This window comes from Osmerus mordax, chromosome 7 (genome assembly GCF_038355195.1).
Source record: "Osmerus mordax isolate fOsmMor3 chromosome 7, fOsmMor3.pri, whole genome shotgun sequence".
NCBI lineage: Eukaryota > Metazoa > Chordata > Actinopteri > Osmeriformes > Osmeridae > Osmerus > Osmerus mordax.
In genome coordinates, this window is record NC_090056.1 from 7077430 (window position 1) to 7093112 (window position 15683).

Below are 15683 nucleotides of genomic sequence, written 5' to 3' on the forward strand. Positions count from 1 at the left end.
CACACGCTCAGCATGGCAGGTACCGGAGGGTGCGACCATGGATCAGGGATGTACAGCTGCTTCAGAACACGCTGAACAGGGTGAGTGTTCCTACATCCAGACGTCATGGAATTGGGACCTGTGTGAAGTCATTGCCAGAGTTCTGCAGAGGCTAGCGGGTGTCTCAAGCAGAAGCAGGGATGGGGAGAGGGGTTGGGGTTGGGGTTGGTGAGGACACCAGTATGCCTGATGGCGTTTTGGCAGTAATGGCTAATGTTTTCAATCTGTTAGATCATCTTATCAGACTTGTGATTGTGGATGTGCCATGGTTTTGTGTGGCATGTCGAACTTAGGGAATAGTGTAGCACTTGTGTCATTGTGTTGACAACACATCAATATAGCCTTTACAATACAGCCTTTACACTTACCTGTGAAAGCTGTAGAGATGTTGTGTCATTCTGATATAACTGGAACGTGTCTATGACAAAATATTGTTGAATATAGTGATTATGTTGTATGGGATTGTTTGTGCTACATCTTCACAGCAGACGTTTTGAAGGCCTACCAAGAGGTCAATATCTCCTCTCCTCCCCATCTCTGTGTTTTCCATCTCCTTCACACTGTCAAATGAGGGATGCATGGGAAGGTTAATCCTGGTTCACCAGTGTGTGTGTGTTGTGATTCATGCCTCTCTAAGCACATTGATCCCGGGACAATGACTTCTATAGGCAATTATGGTCATTCACACACACTGATGCAAACAAGATCACCCACTCATAAACCCACGCACAGTTTTTTTTTAGGCACAGAGCGAGGGCTGGCCTCATTTGTGCAATTGTTCAGTGCTAATTCTAACTCTGACCGACAGGTCTTAATGAGGGCCCAGACGTTTGATAATCTTCAGTGGTCAACATTACTGGCTAGCGGTCATCTGGTGGGCACCCATCACTGTGCTAACACCATGCATGACTCCACACCCCCGCAGAAATGTTCCAAGTTCACCTGACTTCAGTCAGCTTATTTCAGTCAATGAAGAGCAAATGACTCAGAAACACATTCTTCCTCTCGCTCACACGTATTTTCCCCCTTCCCTTCCTCCCTTCTTCTCTGTTCTATCCTTCCTTTCCTAGGCATCATGTCCATCTCCTTGGTAACAGTCTCAGCTACAGCCAATGCGACCACGCTGTTTGAGGCCGTGACCCCAGCCTCCGTGACTCCTGCTGTGAACAATGCTTCTGAGCACGTGCGGGATGCGGCCCTGGCCATAGCCGAGGTGGTCGTGTTGTCGGTCATCTTAGCAATGGCGTTGCTTGGTAACGGACTGGTGTTGGTGGTGTTGCTGAGGCGGAGACGACACCACACTCCGCTGCACCGGTTCATGTCCAACCTCTGTTTGGCTGACCTGGTAGTGGCGCTGTTCCAGGTAACACACAGGACCTGTGTGTCCCCACAGACTCACGCACACTGGCTGCACAGTATCTACACACAAACATGTAGGAGGGCATCAGAATCAGAATTTGGTTCGCCATGTAGGTTTACACAAACACGGAATTTCATTTGGCAGGAAGGTTCAAACAATAAACATGTACGGATCTTGAATTAAAAGTAAAAAATACAATATTATAACTAATTCTAAGAACTAAACAAATAAAACATTTAAATATAAAATATATATAAAAATAAGAATAAGGTGCGAAAGAGATCAAGGTGGCTTGTGCATAGTGCAATAGGTGTCGGGTGGACTTGTAGTAGATAATAGTTAAATGTCAGTGGGAATTCTTGGCCTTGTTGAAGAGGCTAGTAGCAGATGGAAAGAAACTATTAATGTGGCGTGAGGATTTGGTCCTGATGGACCACATCCTTCTGCCAGAACCGCAGCCTTCTGCCAATACTCACTGCCAATACTCACTGCCATACTCATGTAACTCAACACGGTTTCCTTTCTGCTGCAGGTGTTACCACAGTTGGTGTGGGACATCACAGGTCGTTTCAGAGGCCCAGACTTCCTGTGTCGCCTGGTCAAGTACCTCCAGGTCCTCGGCATGTTTGCCTCCTCCTACATGATTGTTGCCATGACTATTGACCGCCATTATGCCATCTGCTGCCCACTGAAGGCCTACAGCAGTGGTGGTACCCAACGCTGGAACACACTAATACTGCTGGCCTGGGGCCTGTCCACCCTGCTGAGCCTACCACAGGTACACACACACACACACACACGGCCATATCCTTGTGTCTGGCCCTCTTTCACCAGACCGTGTCTCTCTCTCTCTCTCTCTCTCTCTCCAGGTGTTCATCTTCTCCAGGTCGGAGGTGGCTCCGGGAGTGTTTGAGTGTTGGGGGAACTTTGCTGAACACTGGGGCCTGAAGGCCTATGTCACATGGATGACCCTGGCTGTCTTCATCCTGCCTGTCCTCATCATCACTGTCTGCCAGGTAGGTGCTGCAGGAGCCGGAAGCAGGTCACGTTCACGCCATGAGCCACTGAGAGATGAGAGTAATGTGTGTCAAAGACAAAGAGCCAATGTATTTATATCGAAATGATCTCTCCCCTCTCCTCCTCTCCCAGGTCCGTATCTTCAGAGAGATCCATGACAATGTCTACCAGACAGAGCGCCGGCTGTCCCCTGCCTCCGTCTTCCTCCCCCCTCCCTCCTCTCGCCGGGACAGCCACCGAGTGGGAGGAGCCAGTCGAGGGAGGCTCAGCCTATCACCATGTGCTCCTACCACACTGTCCACCCTCCACGGTGACGACCCTGCCTTTGACTCCAACCCTCTGTCTCAACACTTCCTCCCACTGGCTCCCCTGGCATCCAGCAGTGTTGCCTTACACTGTGATAACTCCGCCTACTCGGGTAAACTTGGGAGTTTTTTTGTGTATGGAGATCATAGCTAGATTGGAGATGGGAGATTATAGCCAAGAGGGCTCAACATAACATCTAATTTCCTGTGGTAATACTTGGGTGATGACAACCGATCTGTTTCTTCATTAAATGTCGTGTTTAGCCTGTTGTTGCCTCTGTAACCTATTCTAGGTGAGCTGCAGCCTGACGTTCTTCCTGAGCCTCCCATGCCTGCTCACCGCTGCCCTTTGACCCCGGGCCCCCGTCCCAGGGTGGGCGGGGTGTCGGCAGCTATGTCTAAGACAGTGAGGATGACCCTGGTCATAGTTCTGGTCTACACGGTCTGCTGGGCTCCCTTTTTCAGCGTGCAGCTGTGGGCTGCCTGGGACCCCAACCCTCCACAGAACAGTAAGCACAAACGTACACTCTCTCTCTCTCCTTCTCTCTCTCTGACAGTATGCTCACTTGTCTGTGGTCCTATCACTGGCCAGTCTGACGCTGTGTGTGTTCAGGTGCTGTGTTTACCCTCCTCATGTTGTTGGCCAGTCTGAACTCGTGCACCAACCCCTGGATCTACTCAGCGTTCTCCAGCAGCGTGTCTCCAGAGCTGCGCCTCCTGCTGCTCTGCCAGGGACACGCCGAGCGCCGGGGCTCGCTCCCCAACGACTCCACCACCACACACACGTCCACGTACTGACACGCCGCACACACCTCCACGTACTGACACACCACACACACACACATCTCCACGTACTGACACACACTTCCACATACCTCCACATACTGACACACGCCTCCACATACTGACACACGCATACCTCAGGTAGCGACACACTGAAGCCTAGGTCTACTGACACACACGGAATACGGTGCCTTCACAGTCTTCTTTCGTTTTAACATTCCTTTCTATCTCTAGAATGTCAAATATGTAAAGTAATGTGTCATTGATTCACACAGTATTATTGATGTTTGTTATCGGTATCATTCAGATAAAGGTATTGCAGAAAAGTATCAGCTGAACTAGACAACGTGTGTGGAAGTAGTTTTGTATGGCTGCACCATTTATACATAACAATACAGCTTCATTCTAAAACCCTGATCCTCCTCTATGGCTCCTGTATCTGCTGGCTGGGAAATACAAGCAAACCACACAAATACAGTACTCAGTTACTGACAATCAATCAAGTACTGGCATCACTAGTGGAGTGAGCAAAGGAGGGTGTCAGTTATCGGCTCTCCTCAGTGTCAGTTCTGCTTTATTCAACTTGAACACGTTCTTGATGACCAGCTCAGTTGGAACTGTCCCCAAGCCACCTCATGTTGCTCTGATCTCTTCTGATGGCATGTGACAATGAGTGCACTGCACACAATACAAGCTTTGTCAGAACCAGGCCCATCCCTTAAGCCCCATCCCCACTGCACCTGGGAACGTCATTTTTGGAAGATGTAAGAAAAATACTAGTCCAACCAGCCGATCAGTGGACACACTTGGGGTTCCGTAATTGGTCAAATTTCTATTGTGCATTTAAAGGGGAAAGAACAAAACAAAATCAGAGTGTATGTTCATCTCCTTCTCCCTTTATCTCTAAGAAAACACAAACATACAATTTCAAGTGACACTGTGTTCAGTTTACAAATGGTTTAATTTCTTCACCATTCATATAAACAGGACATCATAATTACAGTCATCCCTGACACCATTGTCAGATACCTCTAGTAAAAATTGTTACACTAAAATATTTTTCCTTCTCAATTCTACATTAAATTTACTCCCCAAAAATGTTGAAGCCAATGTGTGCTGCAGCAGAGTACCATTCTCACTCATCCCAGAAAGGCCGTCCTCCCTGCATGCAGACGCCCGCCTCCTCCTCCCCTCCCGTCCCCACCCTCACATCCAGATGCTCTCAGCTGATTGGACAGTTGGGAGTCTAACACTTAATTCCATAGGCTGCAAATATATTTTTAAAAAAAAACATGAATCATAGAAATCTGACATGGCAGATCCCAAACATGGCGGTGTCTGAGGCGGTGTCTGACGGGGTCACAGGAGGAATGGAAGGCTGCAGCTGAACACCAGGTGAGCCTGGCCCCGTCTCCCAGCGTAGGTCAGAGGTGCCAGATACCATCTTTACAGCTCTCCTTTCAACTGTTCACTAAAGTGAGTCCTTCTAGACAAATACATGATATGCTTCCTTTTGTTGAATTGTCTACATTCAGTAATTGGCTGCTGTGCAAAAAAAATGAACTGATACACAGAAATGCCCTTCATATTCATACCATAGTCAAGTCAATTTAATAGCATTTCAGTCAGCTTTGTATTAGGAGTGTGGCTGTGTGTTTGTCTAACCGTACAAGTAGAGTATAAAGTGCACAGCATCAACACGAAAAAGGCTTTCCTCGTTATGGAGTGAAACATTCCTATGGCGTGAGAAAGCTGACCCCTCCTGGGAGGCCTCGTATAACACTGTCAGATGCTGGTCCAATCACAGCCATTACACCAGGTGGAATACCATTAAAACAAACCTACCGAAAAAGAAAAAACCCTTCATATTTCTGCAACGATAAAAAGCTGGACTGCTTCTCTCTCATATCAAATCTTCACACATTTCAAAAAGGCTGTTTTTTTAGAAAAGAAAAAACAAGCATTGTTAGTTTGTAGAGTAAAAAAAAAAACATTTCAAAACGTTTGCTGGGAAAGTTCTACAGCGTTAAGAGCTAAGGAGTGCTGTGACCCGAAGGATCACCGGAGAACGTCTTCAGCACAAGGACACCAGAGGTGTGCTGATCACTGAGATGACTGTACACTAGCACCACAGGAAGACAAATACCTACACGCGCCCTCTCAAGGAGCACCAAAACTAAACTGTACACACACGGGTAGCAGCACTCCTTCCGAGGTCCCGTATTAAATAAACGCGTTTCAATCAATACTAGTGTTCCTCTCATCCTCGGTGTACATGGTGAACTCACACCGGATATACACAGAGACAAAGACACAGGAGGGGCTGCAACCGATTCCTATAATACTGTGAGCAGCGGAGGAATGATGGACCACGTGGTGCATCTGATCTGTGAGGCTCGAGAGCGGTGATCACTCGGGCTCGAGTGTGGATTCCCACGTTCTAAAATGGGTTTGGTACCAAACAAACACTTTTCTACTTGTTTTTAATTTTGTAAATGACACCTATATTACCTAAAAACAGAGATCAAACTGCCTCTGCACAACTCCCTTCATCCAGGCTCCCAGAGCAACGACAACGAGATCAAGCCCAGCCACGCAAGGCTACCAAGCATGTGAACTTCAGTCACATACATCTCTTGAGTACTGAGAGCGTGTGTGTGTGTGTGTGTGTGTGTGGGGGGGGGTGTTGAAAAACAGATGAAAGCAGAAGATGGGCGTGCACCTTTTTGAAAAACTCAGGACCAAAGACCCTGAGATAAATCCTAAACGTTGTTACAGCGACGCAACACCGCCACTACCAAACGCAGGAGGGGGGGGGAACCTGTGTCTTGTAAGACCAAGGCAGGTTTGTGAGGGTGTGAGTATATACAGAAATACATCTGTCTGGCTGGCTGGAGTTTACATGTATGACCCGTTTTTGTTTGCATGAGCTCCTGTTTGTCGTTCGTCTGGAGTGTGTGTGTGTGTGTGTGCGTGCGTGCGGCCATGTGTCTCAGGTCCGTGCCCCTATAGGACTGTGTCCTCATCCATCTTGGAGACATTTGCCAACGAGATGGTAGCCTGGCCGTTTTCTCCCTCTGCCCCTCCATCCTTTTTCTCCTCCTCCTCCTCCTCCTCCTCCTTGGAAGGACTGGGGGCCTCCAGCATGGCCGTGCGCTCCTCCTTGGGCTCCTCCCTCTCCCTCTTCTCCTCCTCCTTCTTCTCCTTGTCCAGCAGGTGGTAGTTGAGGCCCATGCCCGCGAAGAGGAACACGCTGGAGATGATGAGGATGATGCCACAGCTCATGTAGGTGTAGTCGTAGCTCTGGTAATTATCATAGAAGCGGCCTGGAGAGAGAGAGAGAGAGGGAGAGAGAGAGAGCGATACAAAACAAGTCAGTCGGCGTCTCTCCAAGAGGGGTTGTAAACAATCGGTGTACCGACAGTGACAGTCAACCTAAGATGACAACACTGGGGACCTTCATCTAGAATAGGTGGACTTCAGGGCAGCAGGTTATGGTTCCATTGGAAACACCCACCCACCCACCCACCCACTCACTCACCCAGTAGTGGTGGTCCCAGCAGCACAGGCCCACACTCCACGATGGTGACCAGCCCCACGGCTGAGGAGAACCTCTGGGGCCCCACCAGGTCCATCAGGGTCTCGAACAGGACGGCGCTCAGCCAGCCGAACCCAAAGCCGAAGAAAATGGCGTACACCACGAAGCCCATGTAGTCCACGGAGATCGGGGACAGCACGTGACACACGCCGTTGTACAGGACGGACGCCGCGAAGAAGTACTGGATGCGCGGCCGGACCCACTTGGTGTTGGCCAGCAGGCCCATGGAGGGCCGGGCCACCATGTCCACGAAGCCCATCACGGACAGCAGGAAGGCGGCCTTCTCTTTGCCGATGTCCTTGCTCTTGGCGTAGTTGGAGAGGAAGACGAGGGGCGAGAAGAGGCCGAAGAACATGATGAAGTTGCCCAGCAGGTAGAGCAGGAAGCCCCGGTGCTTGAACAGCGTCAGGTCGATCACGCCGTTGATCCGCTCCAGCACCGTGCGTTTGGGCGGCGCTGCCGCCGCCGCCGAGGCCGCCGCCGCCTCCTTCTCCTTCTCGCCCAGCTCGGTGGCATCCTGGGACTTGGCGGGCTGGGGGTCGGGGCCCAGGGGCCTCATGAGGGAGCCGGCCACGCAGCAGTTGAGCAGGAGGCCCCCCAGGATGAGGAAGCTGCCCCGCCAGCCGAACTGGTCGAAGAACCAGCTGTTGAGGGGCGCCAGCGTGGACAGGAACACGGGGCTGCCCGCCATGGCGATGCCGTTGGCGATGGGCCGCCGCTTGAAGAAGTATTTGCCGATCATGGTGAGGGCCGGGTTCAGGTTGAAGGCCAAGCCCAGACCTGGGGCGAGAGGAGAGGAGGTGAAGAGGAGGAGATAAACACATGGGCGATGGAAGCGGTGGAAGAGAAGGTGAACAAAGCGAATGCAAATCCTGCCATCGAGCCCCGAGTGAGGACAGCTTGACGCATCACTGGACTCAAATATGACTCATGTTTTCTTCGTGCCAGAGAGTGTGAGTCAGGTCGCCACTCACCTCCCACCACGCCGATGAAGAAGTAGAGCTGCTCCACGCTGTTGCAGAAGGAAGCAGCTATGAGCCCCGAGCCCGACAGACAGCCTCCCACCATTATGACTGGTCGACTGCCAAACTTGTTCACCAGGATACTGCTGACCGGACCTGGAGATATAAGTAGGAGGGGGGGGGGGGGGGGGGTTAGCAAGAGAATAGGAGGTTTCTCCTTAGAGCTTGTAATAGGTGGATATCCCTCTCCCTCCCTCCACCAGCAGGTGGGGCTGTGGTGCCAGACTACAGACAGAACAGGTGCAGAGGGGGAGCCCAGGGGCACATGAAAGATCCGAGGCCAAGGCCAAGGACATTCCACTGGAAACCAAGTCTTGGAGAGAGAACGAAGGAGGGGGGGGGGGGGGGGGGGGGAGTTCCACACGTGCCTCTTTTGGCGTGTCAGCCATGACACCTCTGAATGACCTCTCAGCAGATTGCTGAAACGTTCAGTTCAGCTTCATTTCCAGAGGGAAATTTAGATGCAGCATACAATCATATAATATTAAACAGTCAACCCCCTACAATCAAGACAAACGCAGAAAAACAAATGTAATATATTCCTACGAACATTACCTAGAATTTAAAATCTTTATAGCTGAGGGATAAATGAATATCTAAAAGGCTGGGTAGATATGACTGGGTAAAGACCAACAGTCTGTCTGAATATTCTAACTCCTCCCAAGACACATATCCAACTAGACAGCTGAAGAGCTACTAGCAACATGGTCTGGGGGCGTAGTGTGTGCGTGTGTGTATGCACACACACACACACACACGTGTGCGCCATTGTATAGCTGTTTACACAAAGAGGATTTCCAGCAGGAGGGATAGAAAACTTCAGCAACAGACATTTAGGTCTATCCCAAACCTTTGAGTGAACATTCCAGAAACCTTGTTGTTATTCAACAGGCATCTCTTTATTCACACTGTCTGAACTTCCTCTCGCAGTGCCTCAGAGAGACCTTCATGACTGCTCCAAACACAGAACTCACAGAGCCCTGTCCAACCAGAGAGACTCTGGCACAGACAGCGGGGGCTTTTCAGAAAGCAGGGTTGACATAGCCCGAGTTCAAACCAAAACTCAGGGTTGACTGGCTGAACTGGAGTTGGCCGTTTCAGAACAGGTGGTAAAAATGTGTTCAGACAACTCTCGAGTCTTCAAAAGCTTGAGGGCTCAAACTGCCGTCTCCTCATGAGGCCCAGCACTGTTTAGCAGCACCCCTGAGAGCTCGGGTCAGCTATATCATACGAGGGCCGAGAATACCAACACCGACGAGAGACTCCCCCATCTGGCAGCGCTGGCCTGCTGTGTTGCCATGTCGTCGTCATGGAGTGTTGAGCGGACCACATGGGCACACAGGGCGACCTCTGAACTTGGAATCGGAGCTGCCTGGGGCCGCGCAAAAGACAACATACCGAAGGTGCACGTCCGTGTGCGCGTACACACACTTAGAAAACTCTCTCAGAAGATACTACGTTCCTTTAACTGAGGGAAGGGATGAGACACACGCACAGACGCACACAGAGACCCAAATAAGCCGTGACAGTCTTTGTTGAGGTCTGGGGAGACGACAAAGGCGGCTGTGATTTGTGCTCTCTGGAGATATTATATAAACGGTGGCACCCCTGCCCCCGCTCCCTTCCGTCCCTTCTTGTGAAAGAGAGAACAGAGGGGAGGGGGGGGGGGGGGGGGGGCGGAGCGTGAAGAGAACAGAATGGTTCTGGCAGAACACGGCCAGCGCCAGAGAACAGAGATGACCAGTGAGGCCCTGCCGCAGGGAAGGAAGCCATGTTTCAGAGCCAGGGTCTCCTCTATGCCGAGTCACAGACCATTAGTGGTGAGGACCCAGAACTGATCTGTCGCATCTGCTAGTTCTGAAGGAACATCACCGGAAGTCAGCTCTTTCTACCGGGTAAAGCTAGAGATACGATTCTGTGTATGGAGATACGAGACACTGAACCATACACGAGCATGAGTAACATGAGATTTCCTGAAGAGGAAACAAAGGCTGGCAAAAAGTTTGAGAAATGATTTCTATAGCTGAAGTCTCCTTCCCATCTCTTTATTCTCTCTCCTAAGGTTCTCTCAGCCTGGTGCCTCAAGCAGGGGAGCCCAAATTCCTAAACGTAAATACCTCTCCATGGAGTTCACCCAACAAGTAAAACACTAAGTAAAAGCCGTATTTAGCATCCTATTTAGCACCCTGTGCTTTCCTGGGCACACTGCCAAGACTGCCTCCATCTTATCTCGTCAACGCTTAGCATTTTCAGTGTTCATTAAAACTGCAGATGTGGGAAGTGTCAGTGAGAAGTGCCAGAGAGAGAGAGAGAGAGAGATAAAGAGGAGGAGGTCTGGTGAGCGTTCCACAACCAGCAACCATGGCAGGGCTGGACTTGCCACTGCACTCCAGAATGGGCCAGGTCAAGCAGACCATTAACGAAGGTCGTCGAGACGGTTCAATGTGTGACTTGCATACATGAACACGACCGTAACGGGACCATGCGGTCGTCAGGCGCTGGTCAGGGTCCACAGTCCAGGTTCAGCACAAAGCTCAGAAGGGCGTGTGCCAGTCAGCAGGCAGGCCATAGAGCCTTCTAGAGAGTGTAAACTGTTTGGAGATGGCATATTTTTCTTATCCGTCCTTCAGTTTAAAAGGGGGGGCACGACGAGCACTTGAGATGAATCCTTTGGCTTTTGCCTTTCGAAATAGTTCTGCTGTTCCTCTCGTCACTAAGGGCTTGGGTTGCAGAACCCCATTGGCTGCCTCCTCTGTTATCTGAGCTATGCGTGTGTGTGTATGTTTGCGTGTGTCTACGTGTCACGCCTCCCATTTGGACACTCGGCGTGCATGTGACATCAGCCGCCCACATAGGGCGACTGTTGTACCTGGCGGCCTGGGTGTGACAGTCTGGGAGCAAGGTTGTACTTGTCCCGTCCTCTGGGAGAAGGACTTACACACACTGACAGTAACTGACAGATACCACACCTACGTGTGTGTGTGTGTGTGTATATATATATATATATATGTGGTGGGAAGAGTAGTTGTCTCCCCATCTCTGAATAAAAGGCTAATGTGTTGGAATGGAACTAGGTCAGTGACTGGCTAGGGCTCCTCCTCTTCCCTCAGTTCCTGCTCCTCCCTCCCTCCCTCTCCTCTCTCTCAGCGGGGGGTCTGACTGAGTCGGCAGGGTGCACTCAGACGGAGATGAAGGAATGCTACTTTCGTCTGGCGTCGGTGGAGCAGCACAGAGATAAGAGCTCAAAATAACACACACACCGTAAACTCACCTCGTGTGTGTACACACACACACACACACACACACACACACACAGAGTGTACTCACCCCCTGCGTACATGACGGCCAGCATGATGGAGGAGATCCAGGACACCTGGCTGGGCGTGGCGTTGAAGATCACCTCGATCTCCTTGAAGAACACGGTGATGGACTTGGGGAAGGCGTAGGAGAAGCCGATGGAGATGAAGGCCCCGACCACCACCGCCCAGCCCCAGCCCCCCTCTGGAGGGGTGTACCCTACCGGCCCGCCCACCGCTGGAGCCATGACTGGAGAGAACTGCTACGCTGGGATGTGGACACGCTCCCTCTCACATACACACACGGGTTCAGGAGACACACTGGACCTGGGAGAGGAAGACGGGGAGGGGAGGAGGAGAAAGACATATAAATACTTCTCTGTGGAAATGCGTTGCCAAGACGATGGCATTAAGAAGCGCATGCGTTTTCCTTTACGTGTGTCTCCAGCACGCAGGCTGAACATGCCAACACTCCAGGACGAGGAGGGGGGGTCCTGCCTCTGAATCCACTCCAGTCCCCAAGCACTTTACATACCAGGAATAAAGCTAACAAGCCTAAGAAACGGCTCCATTTAAAACCTACAAAAAGGGCACCGAGGCGGTCAGTACTTTGTATAACAGCTCGCGTCGAGCCATGTATAGGGAGTCAGGTGGCTGAGCGGTGAGGGAATCGGGCTAGTAATCCGAAGGTTGCCAGTTCGATTCCCGGTCAAGCCAACTGACGTTGTGTCCTTGGGCAAGGCACTTCACCCTACTTGCCTCGGGGGAATGTCCCTGTACTTACTGTAAGTCGCTCTGGATAAGAGCGTCTGCTAAATGACTAAATGTATAGGAAACCTTGCGTTGCAGCAAGGTCTGGGTGAGAAGCCTTGGGTTCTGTCTGAGCACCAAAGCCCAACCTCCTGCAGCCCCAGAGCCCAGCCTGCGCTGCACACAGCCTCCTCTAATCATTAGTTAGTGATCCCGCCGTGTACTACAGAACTGGTTAGCCACCAGGCATCTGCAATTACAACAGCTATCACACCGAGGACTTTGAAATGCCCCTCGGGGGTTCAACAAGATACTGAAGGGCTTGTGTTGTAACGGGTAGGTAATGTCTCCCGGGTTCTGAGAAGCAGAGTGTGGACTGGGAGGCCATGCGGTCTACATAGCTGTCATGTGAGACTCTCTCTAAATTAAAGCGGCACATTTTGTCCTGTGCCGTGGTTACGGAGCGAGGGTGTGTATCACACGAACTGCTACGCTGGGATGTGGACACGCTCCCTCTCACATACACACACGGGTTCAGGAGACACACTGGACCTGGGAGAGGAAGACGGGGAGGGGAGGAGGAGAAAGACATATAAATACTTCTCTGTGGAAATGCTTTGCCAAGATGATGGCATTAAGAAGCGCATGCGTTTTCCTTTACGTGTGTCTCCAGCACGCAGGTTGAACATGCCAACACTCCAGGACGAGGAGGGGGGGTCCTGCCTCTGAATCCACTCCAGTCCCCAAGCACTTTACATACCAGGAATAAAGCCAACAAGCCTAAGAAACGGCTCCATTTAAAACCTACAAAAAGGGCACCGAGGCGGTCAGTACTTTGTATAAAAGCTCGCGTCGAGCCATGTATAGGAAACCTTGCGTTGCAGCAAGGTCTGGGTGAGAAGCCTTGGGTTCTGTCTGAGCACCAAAGCCCCTCGTCTCCCAACCTCCTGCAGCCCCAGAGCCCAGCCTGCGCTGCACACAGCCTCCTCTAATCATTAGTTAGTGATCCCGCCGTGTACTACAGAACTGGTTAGCCACCAGGCATCTGACTTTGAAATGCCCCTCGGGGGTTCAACAAGATACTGAAGGGCTTGTGTTGTAACGGGTAGGTAATGTCTCCCGGGTTCTGAGAAGCAGTGTGGACTGGGAGGCCATGCGGTCAGCTCCTCCTGGTCTACATAGCTGTCATGTGACACTCCCTCTAAATTAAAGCGGCACATTTTGTCCTGTGCCGTGGTTACGGAGCGAGGGTGTGTATTACACGCACGCACTACACACACACACACACACAGACGTGCGCACGTGACTTGAAGGGGCTAGATTGACATTACATGCAAATCTCTAAACGGGTTCCAACTTGATAAAAGAAAAAGAACTCAATTGGTGTCACGTGTCATGTTGCGGACTCTCTGATAAGCAGGCATCCCTTCCCACAGAGTCCGTCTGGATGGAGAGATTGCAACAGCGTTCCTAGGAACGATTTCCCCAACACCGCCACCCACAATCCTACACAAGACATGAGTCAAAGCTTTGTGTAATCCAGAAAATCATTGTGACGCCACATTTTGGACAAACCCTGTCCTCCACCAGACAGAAATACCGGCTGGTTGATAAAGAACAATTCCACGGCGCTGTCTGGAGAGAAAAAAAGAAAACAGCTCGGTTTTTACAAGCCTTACGTTTTTAGATTGATCACTTTAGCCAGTTGCAGGGTTTCTGGACCCAGGCCCAAAACAGTAGGACAGTGAAGCTGGCATACGACATCATTTACTGCAAGTGTTTTTCCAAGGTCTAAATTGTTTGAACTTGGGGTGGTAGCCTTCTCCTGAAAAAAAACTGTTTTACAGAAAGCCCTGTTTGAAGCCTCTAGTGTCATAGCTAAAGTGAAAAACAAGTACTGACAACTGTATAGGCAACTTCAGGAGCACATAACCCTGGGCTGTAGAAGCGAAACGTGCACACCCTCACGTACACACACAGGCCCAAGGCCCACACGTTGCACGACTGCATCACTTCCCCTAACGACACGGGGCCTAAGCCAGTCTCAACCAACACACGTCCTGCCCTCTCAGTCTGCAGCGCTGACTCATCACTCAGTCTCTATTGCAGCGTGTTGGTATTAGAGGGAGAGTATATCGGCATTGTGCTTGACATTTGTGCTACTGCTAGCTGAGCTTGTTCGCAGCTCTGTAGAAACCCCCCATTCTCACTACAAAACAAGTTCAACTAGCCTCAGGCCTCTTCAAACCACTGGTAGTGTGGTGTGGCTAACCTCCCAAGGCCCTTGGCATGTAAACTTGGTCCATAGCCAAGAGGAGATAGGAGTCACTAAGCTACAATATACTAACGCTAAAGGTAACCTTCTCGGTGTGTAACTGTAAACAAACTACTGTGGAAAGACAGCCCTTATCCTAGTGCCTCGCTTTTCCTTGTTGCTACAAACTAACTTATTAGAGCATTACGGTCATTTTCACCAGCCACAACATGGCTCTGTGTATGCCTGGGCTTAATCACCTTACTGGTACTACAAACTGGTTTATTAGACCACTAAAAATTGGCAGGCTACAGTCTGAGCAGTCTCTTTCACACACTTTAAAAACCATCAATCCTGTACTAAGAGCAGGATGTGTCATTTCACCTCTGGCTCAATCACTGCTAAAGTGCGGCCTGACTGGATCAGCTTCAGGAATGCGATGACTATGACATTCCCAATAAAGGTTGTTTCCTTCCCTGTTCCTCCAGATAAGTGCTCTATCGCCAATGAGAGGTACGGATATTTACACATCGGCCAAGTTGAATCTGGTCAACAGGATGCATAGGAACAGTAAAGCCTTGTCAGCAGATTGAGATGCTAAAAAGAAACATTCTCCAAACACACACGATAATACATATCCTCTGTTAGAAGCCTGAGGGTCACCTGAGGGTCACCCCTCTTGTGGCTCTCTGACCGCCATGATTTACAGTCCAGCTCTGTCCTACAGCATCTTTACTGCTGGGAACATAATGAACCAAGTCTCCTGCTGTGTCCTCTCCACAGGGGGCTGATGTCAAGGCCACACACACACACGTTCCTTTGAGGATGATGCTTAGTCCACCGGTAGAGTACCAGCATGACCAGCAGTGTCAGTGTCCGAGTGTGTGCGCTACTTGTCCTCCTTGTACCTGAATATATGCCAAATGAACCCCACAACGTGCACAGACGTCACAGGTTGTTTTTGGACTGGCCTCTCAGCCTGGCTTGCAGTCAAACCTCACTGACAGACTGATGGCCAGAGAACCTGAGACTGCACAGCAGAGCCAACCCACCCCCCACATGACACAGGAAAAGGTTTTCTAATAAACTGACGTCTGTGTGTGTGTGTGTGTGTCTTTGACCCAAGTCTGGGCCAACACATACAGACAGTGCTGCCTGTCAGTGTGTGTGTGTGTGTGTGTGTGTGTGTGTGTGTGTCTTTGACCTGAGTCTGGGCTTGTTGGACCACTGGGCGCTGGCTGTCTGTGTGTGAACAAGTA

General features: G+C 50.6%; 2 protein-coding genes across 2 annotated transcripts; one reads left to right on the forward strand and one right to left on the reverse strand.

Moving 5' to 3' along the window:
* The first annotated feature begins 37 nt into the window (after positions 1 to 37).
* Positions 38 to 3909, forward strand: LOC136945448 (vasopressin V2 receptor-like). Its single transcript, XM_067239267.1, has 7 exons — positions 38 to 80; positions 1110 to 1402; positions 1932 to 2177; positions 2269 to 2415; positions 2549 to 2834; positions 3015 to 3230; positions 3335 to 3909. Exons 1-7 carry the CDS (start codon positions 38 to 40, stop codon positions 3517 to 3519), a joined length of 1416 nt encoding a protein of 471 aa, XP_067095368.1. The 3' UTR covers positions 3520 to 3909.
* A 479-nt stretch (positions 3910 to 4388) lies between these two features.
* On the reverse strand, positions 4389 to 11742 carry LOC136946129 (monocarboxylate transporter 1-like). Its single transcript, XM_067240354.1, has 4 exons — positions 11452 to 11742; positions 8077 to 8220; positions 7046 to 7882; positions 4389 to 6830 (listed from the first exon to the last, which is right to left on the reverse strand). The coding sequence occupies exons 1-4, from the start codon at positions 11666 to 11668 to the stop codon at positions 6511 to 6513; spliced, it is 1518 nt and encodes a 505-aa protein (XP_067096455.1). The 5' UTR covers positions 11669 to 11742; the 3' UTR covers positions 4389 to 6510.
* Positions 11743 to 15683: the final 3941 nt, after the last annotated feature.

Excerpts from the sequence above, each read along its gene's own strand:
- LOC136945448 (XM_067239267.1), top strand. The coding sequence starts at position 38 with ATGGATCAGGGATGTACAGCTGCTTCAGAACACGCTGAACAGG. Across the intron at positions 81-1,109 it reads TTCAGAACACGCTGAACAGG|GCATCATGTCCATCTCCTTG; the intron begins GTGAGTGTTCCT and ends TTCCTTTCCTAG. Across the intron at positions 2,178-2,268 it reads CCCTGCTGAGCCTACCACAG|GTGTTCATCTTCTCCAGGTC; the intron begins GTACACACACAC and ends CTCTCTCTCCAG.
- LOC136946129 (XM_067240354.1), bottom strand. The coding sequence starts at position 11,668 with ATGGCTCCAGCGGTGGGCGGGCCGGTAGGGTACACCCCTCCAGAGGGG. Across the intron at positions 8,221-11,451 it reads GGCCGTCATGTACGCAGGGG|GTCCGGTCAGCAGTATCCTG; the intron begins GTGAGTACACTC and ends TTATATCTCCAG. Across the intron at positions 6,831-7,045 it reads GCTGGGACCACCACTACTGG|GCCGCTTCTATGATAATTAC; the intron begins GTGAGTGAGTGG and ends CTCTCTCTCCAG.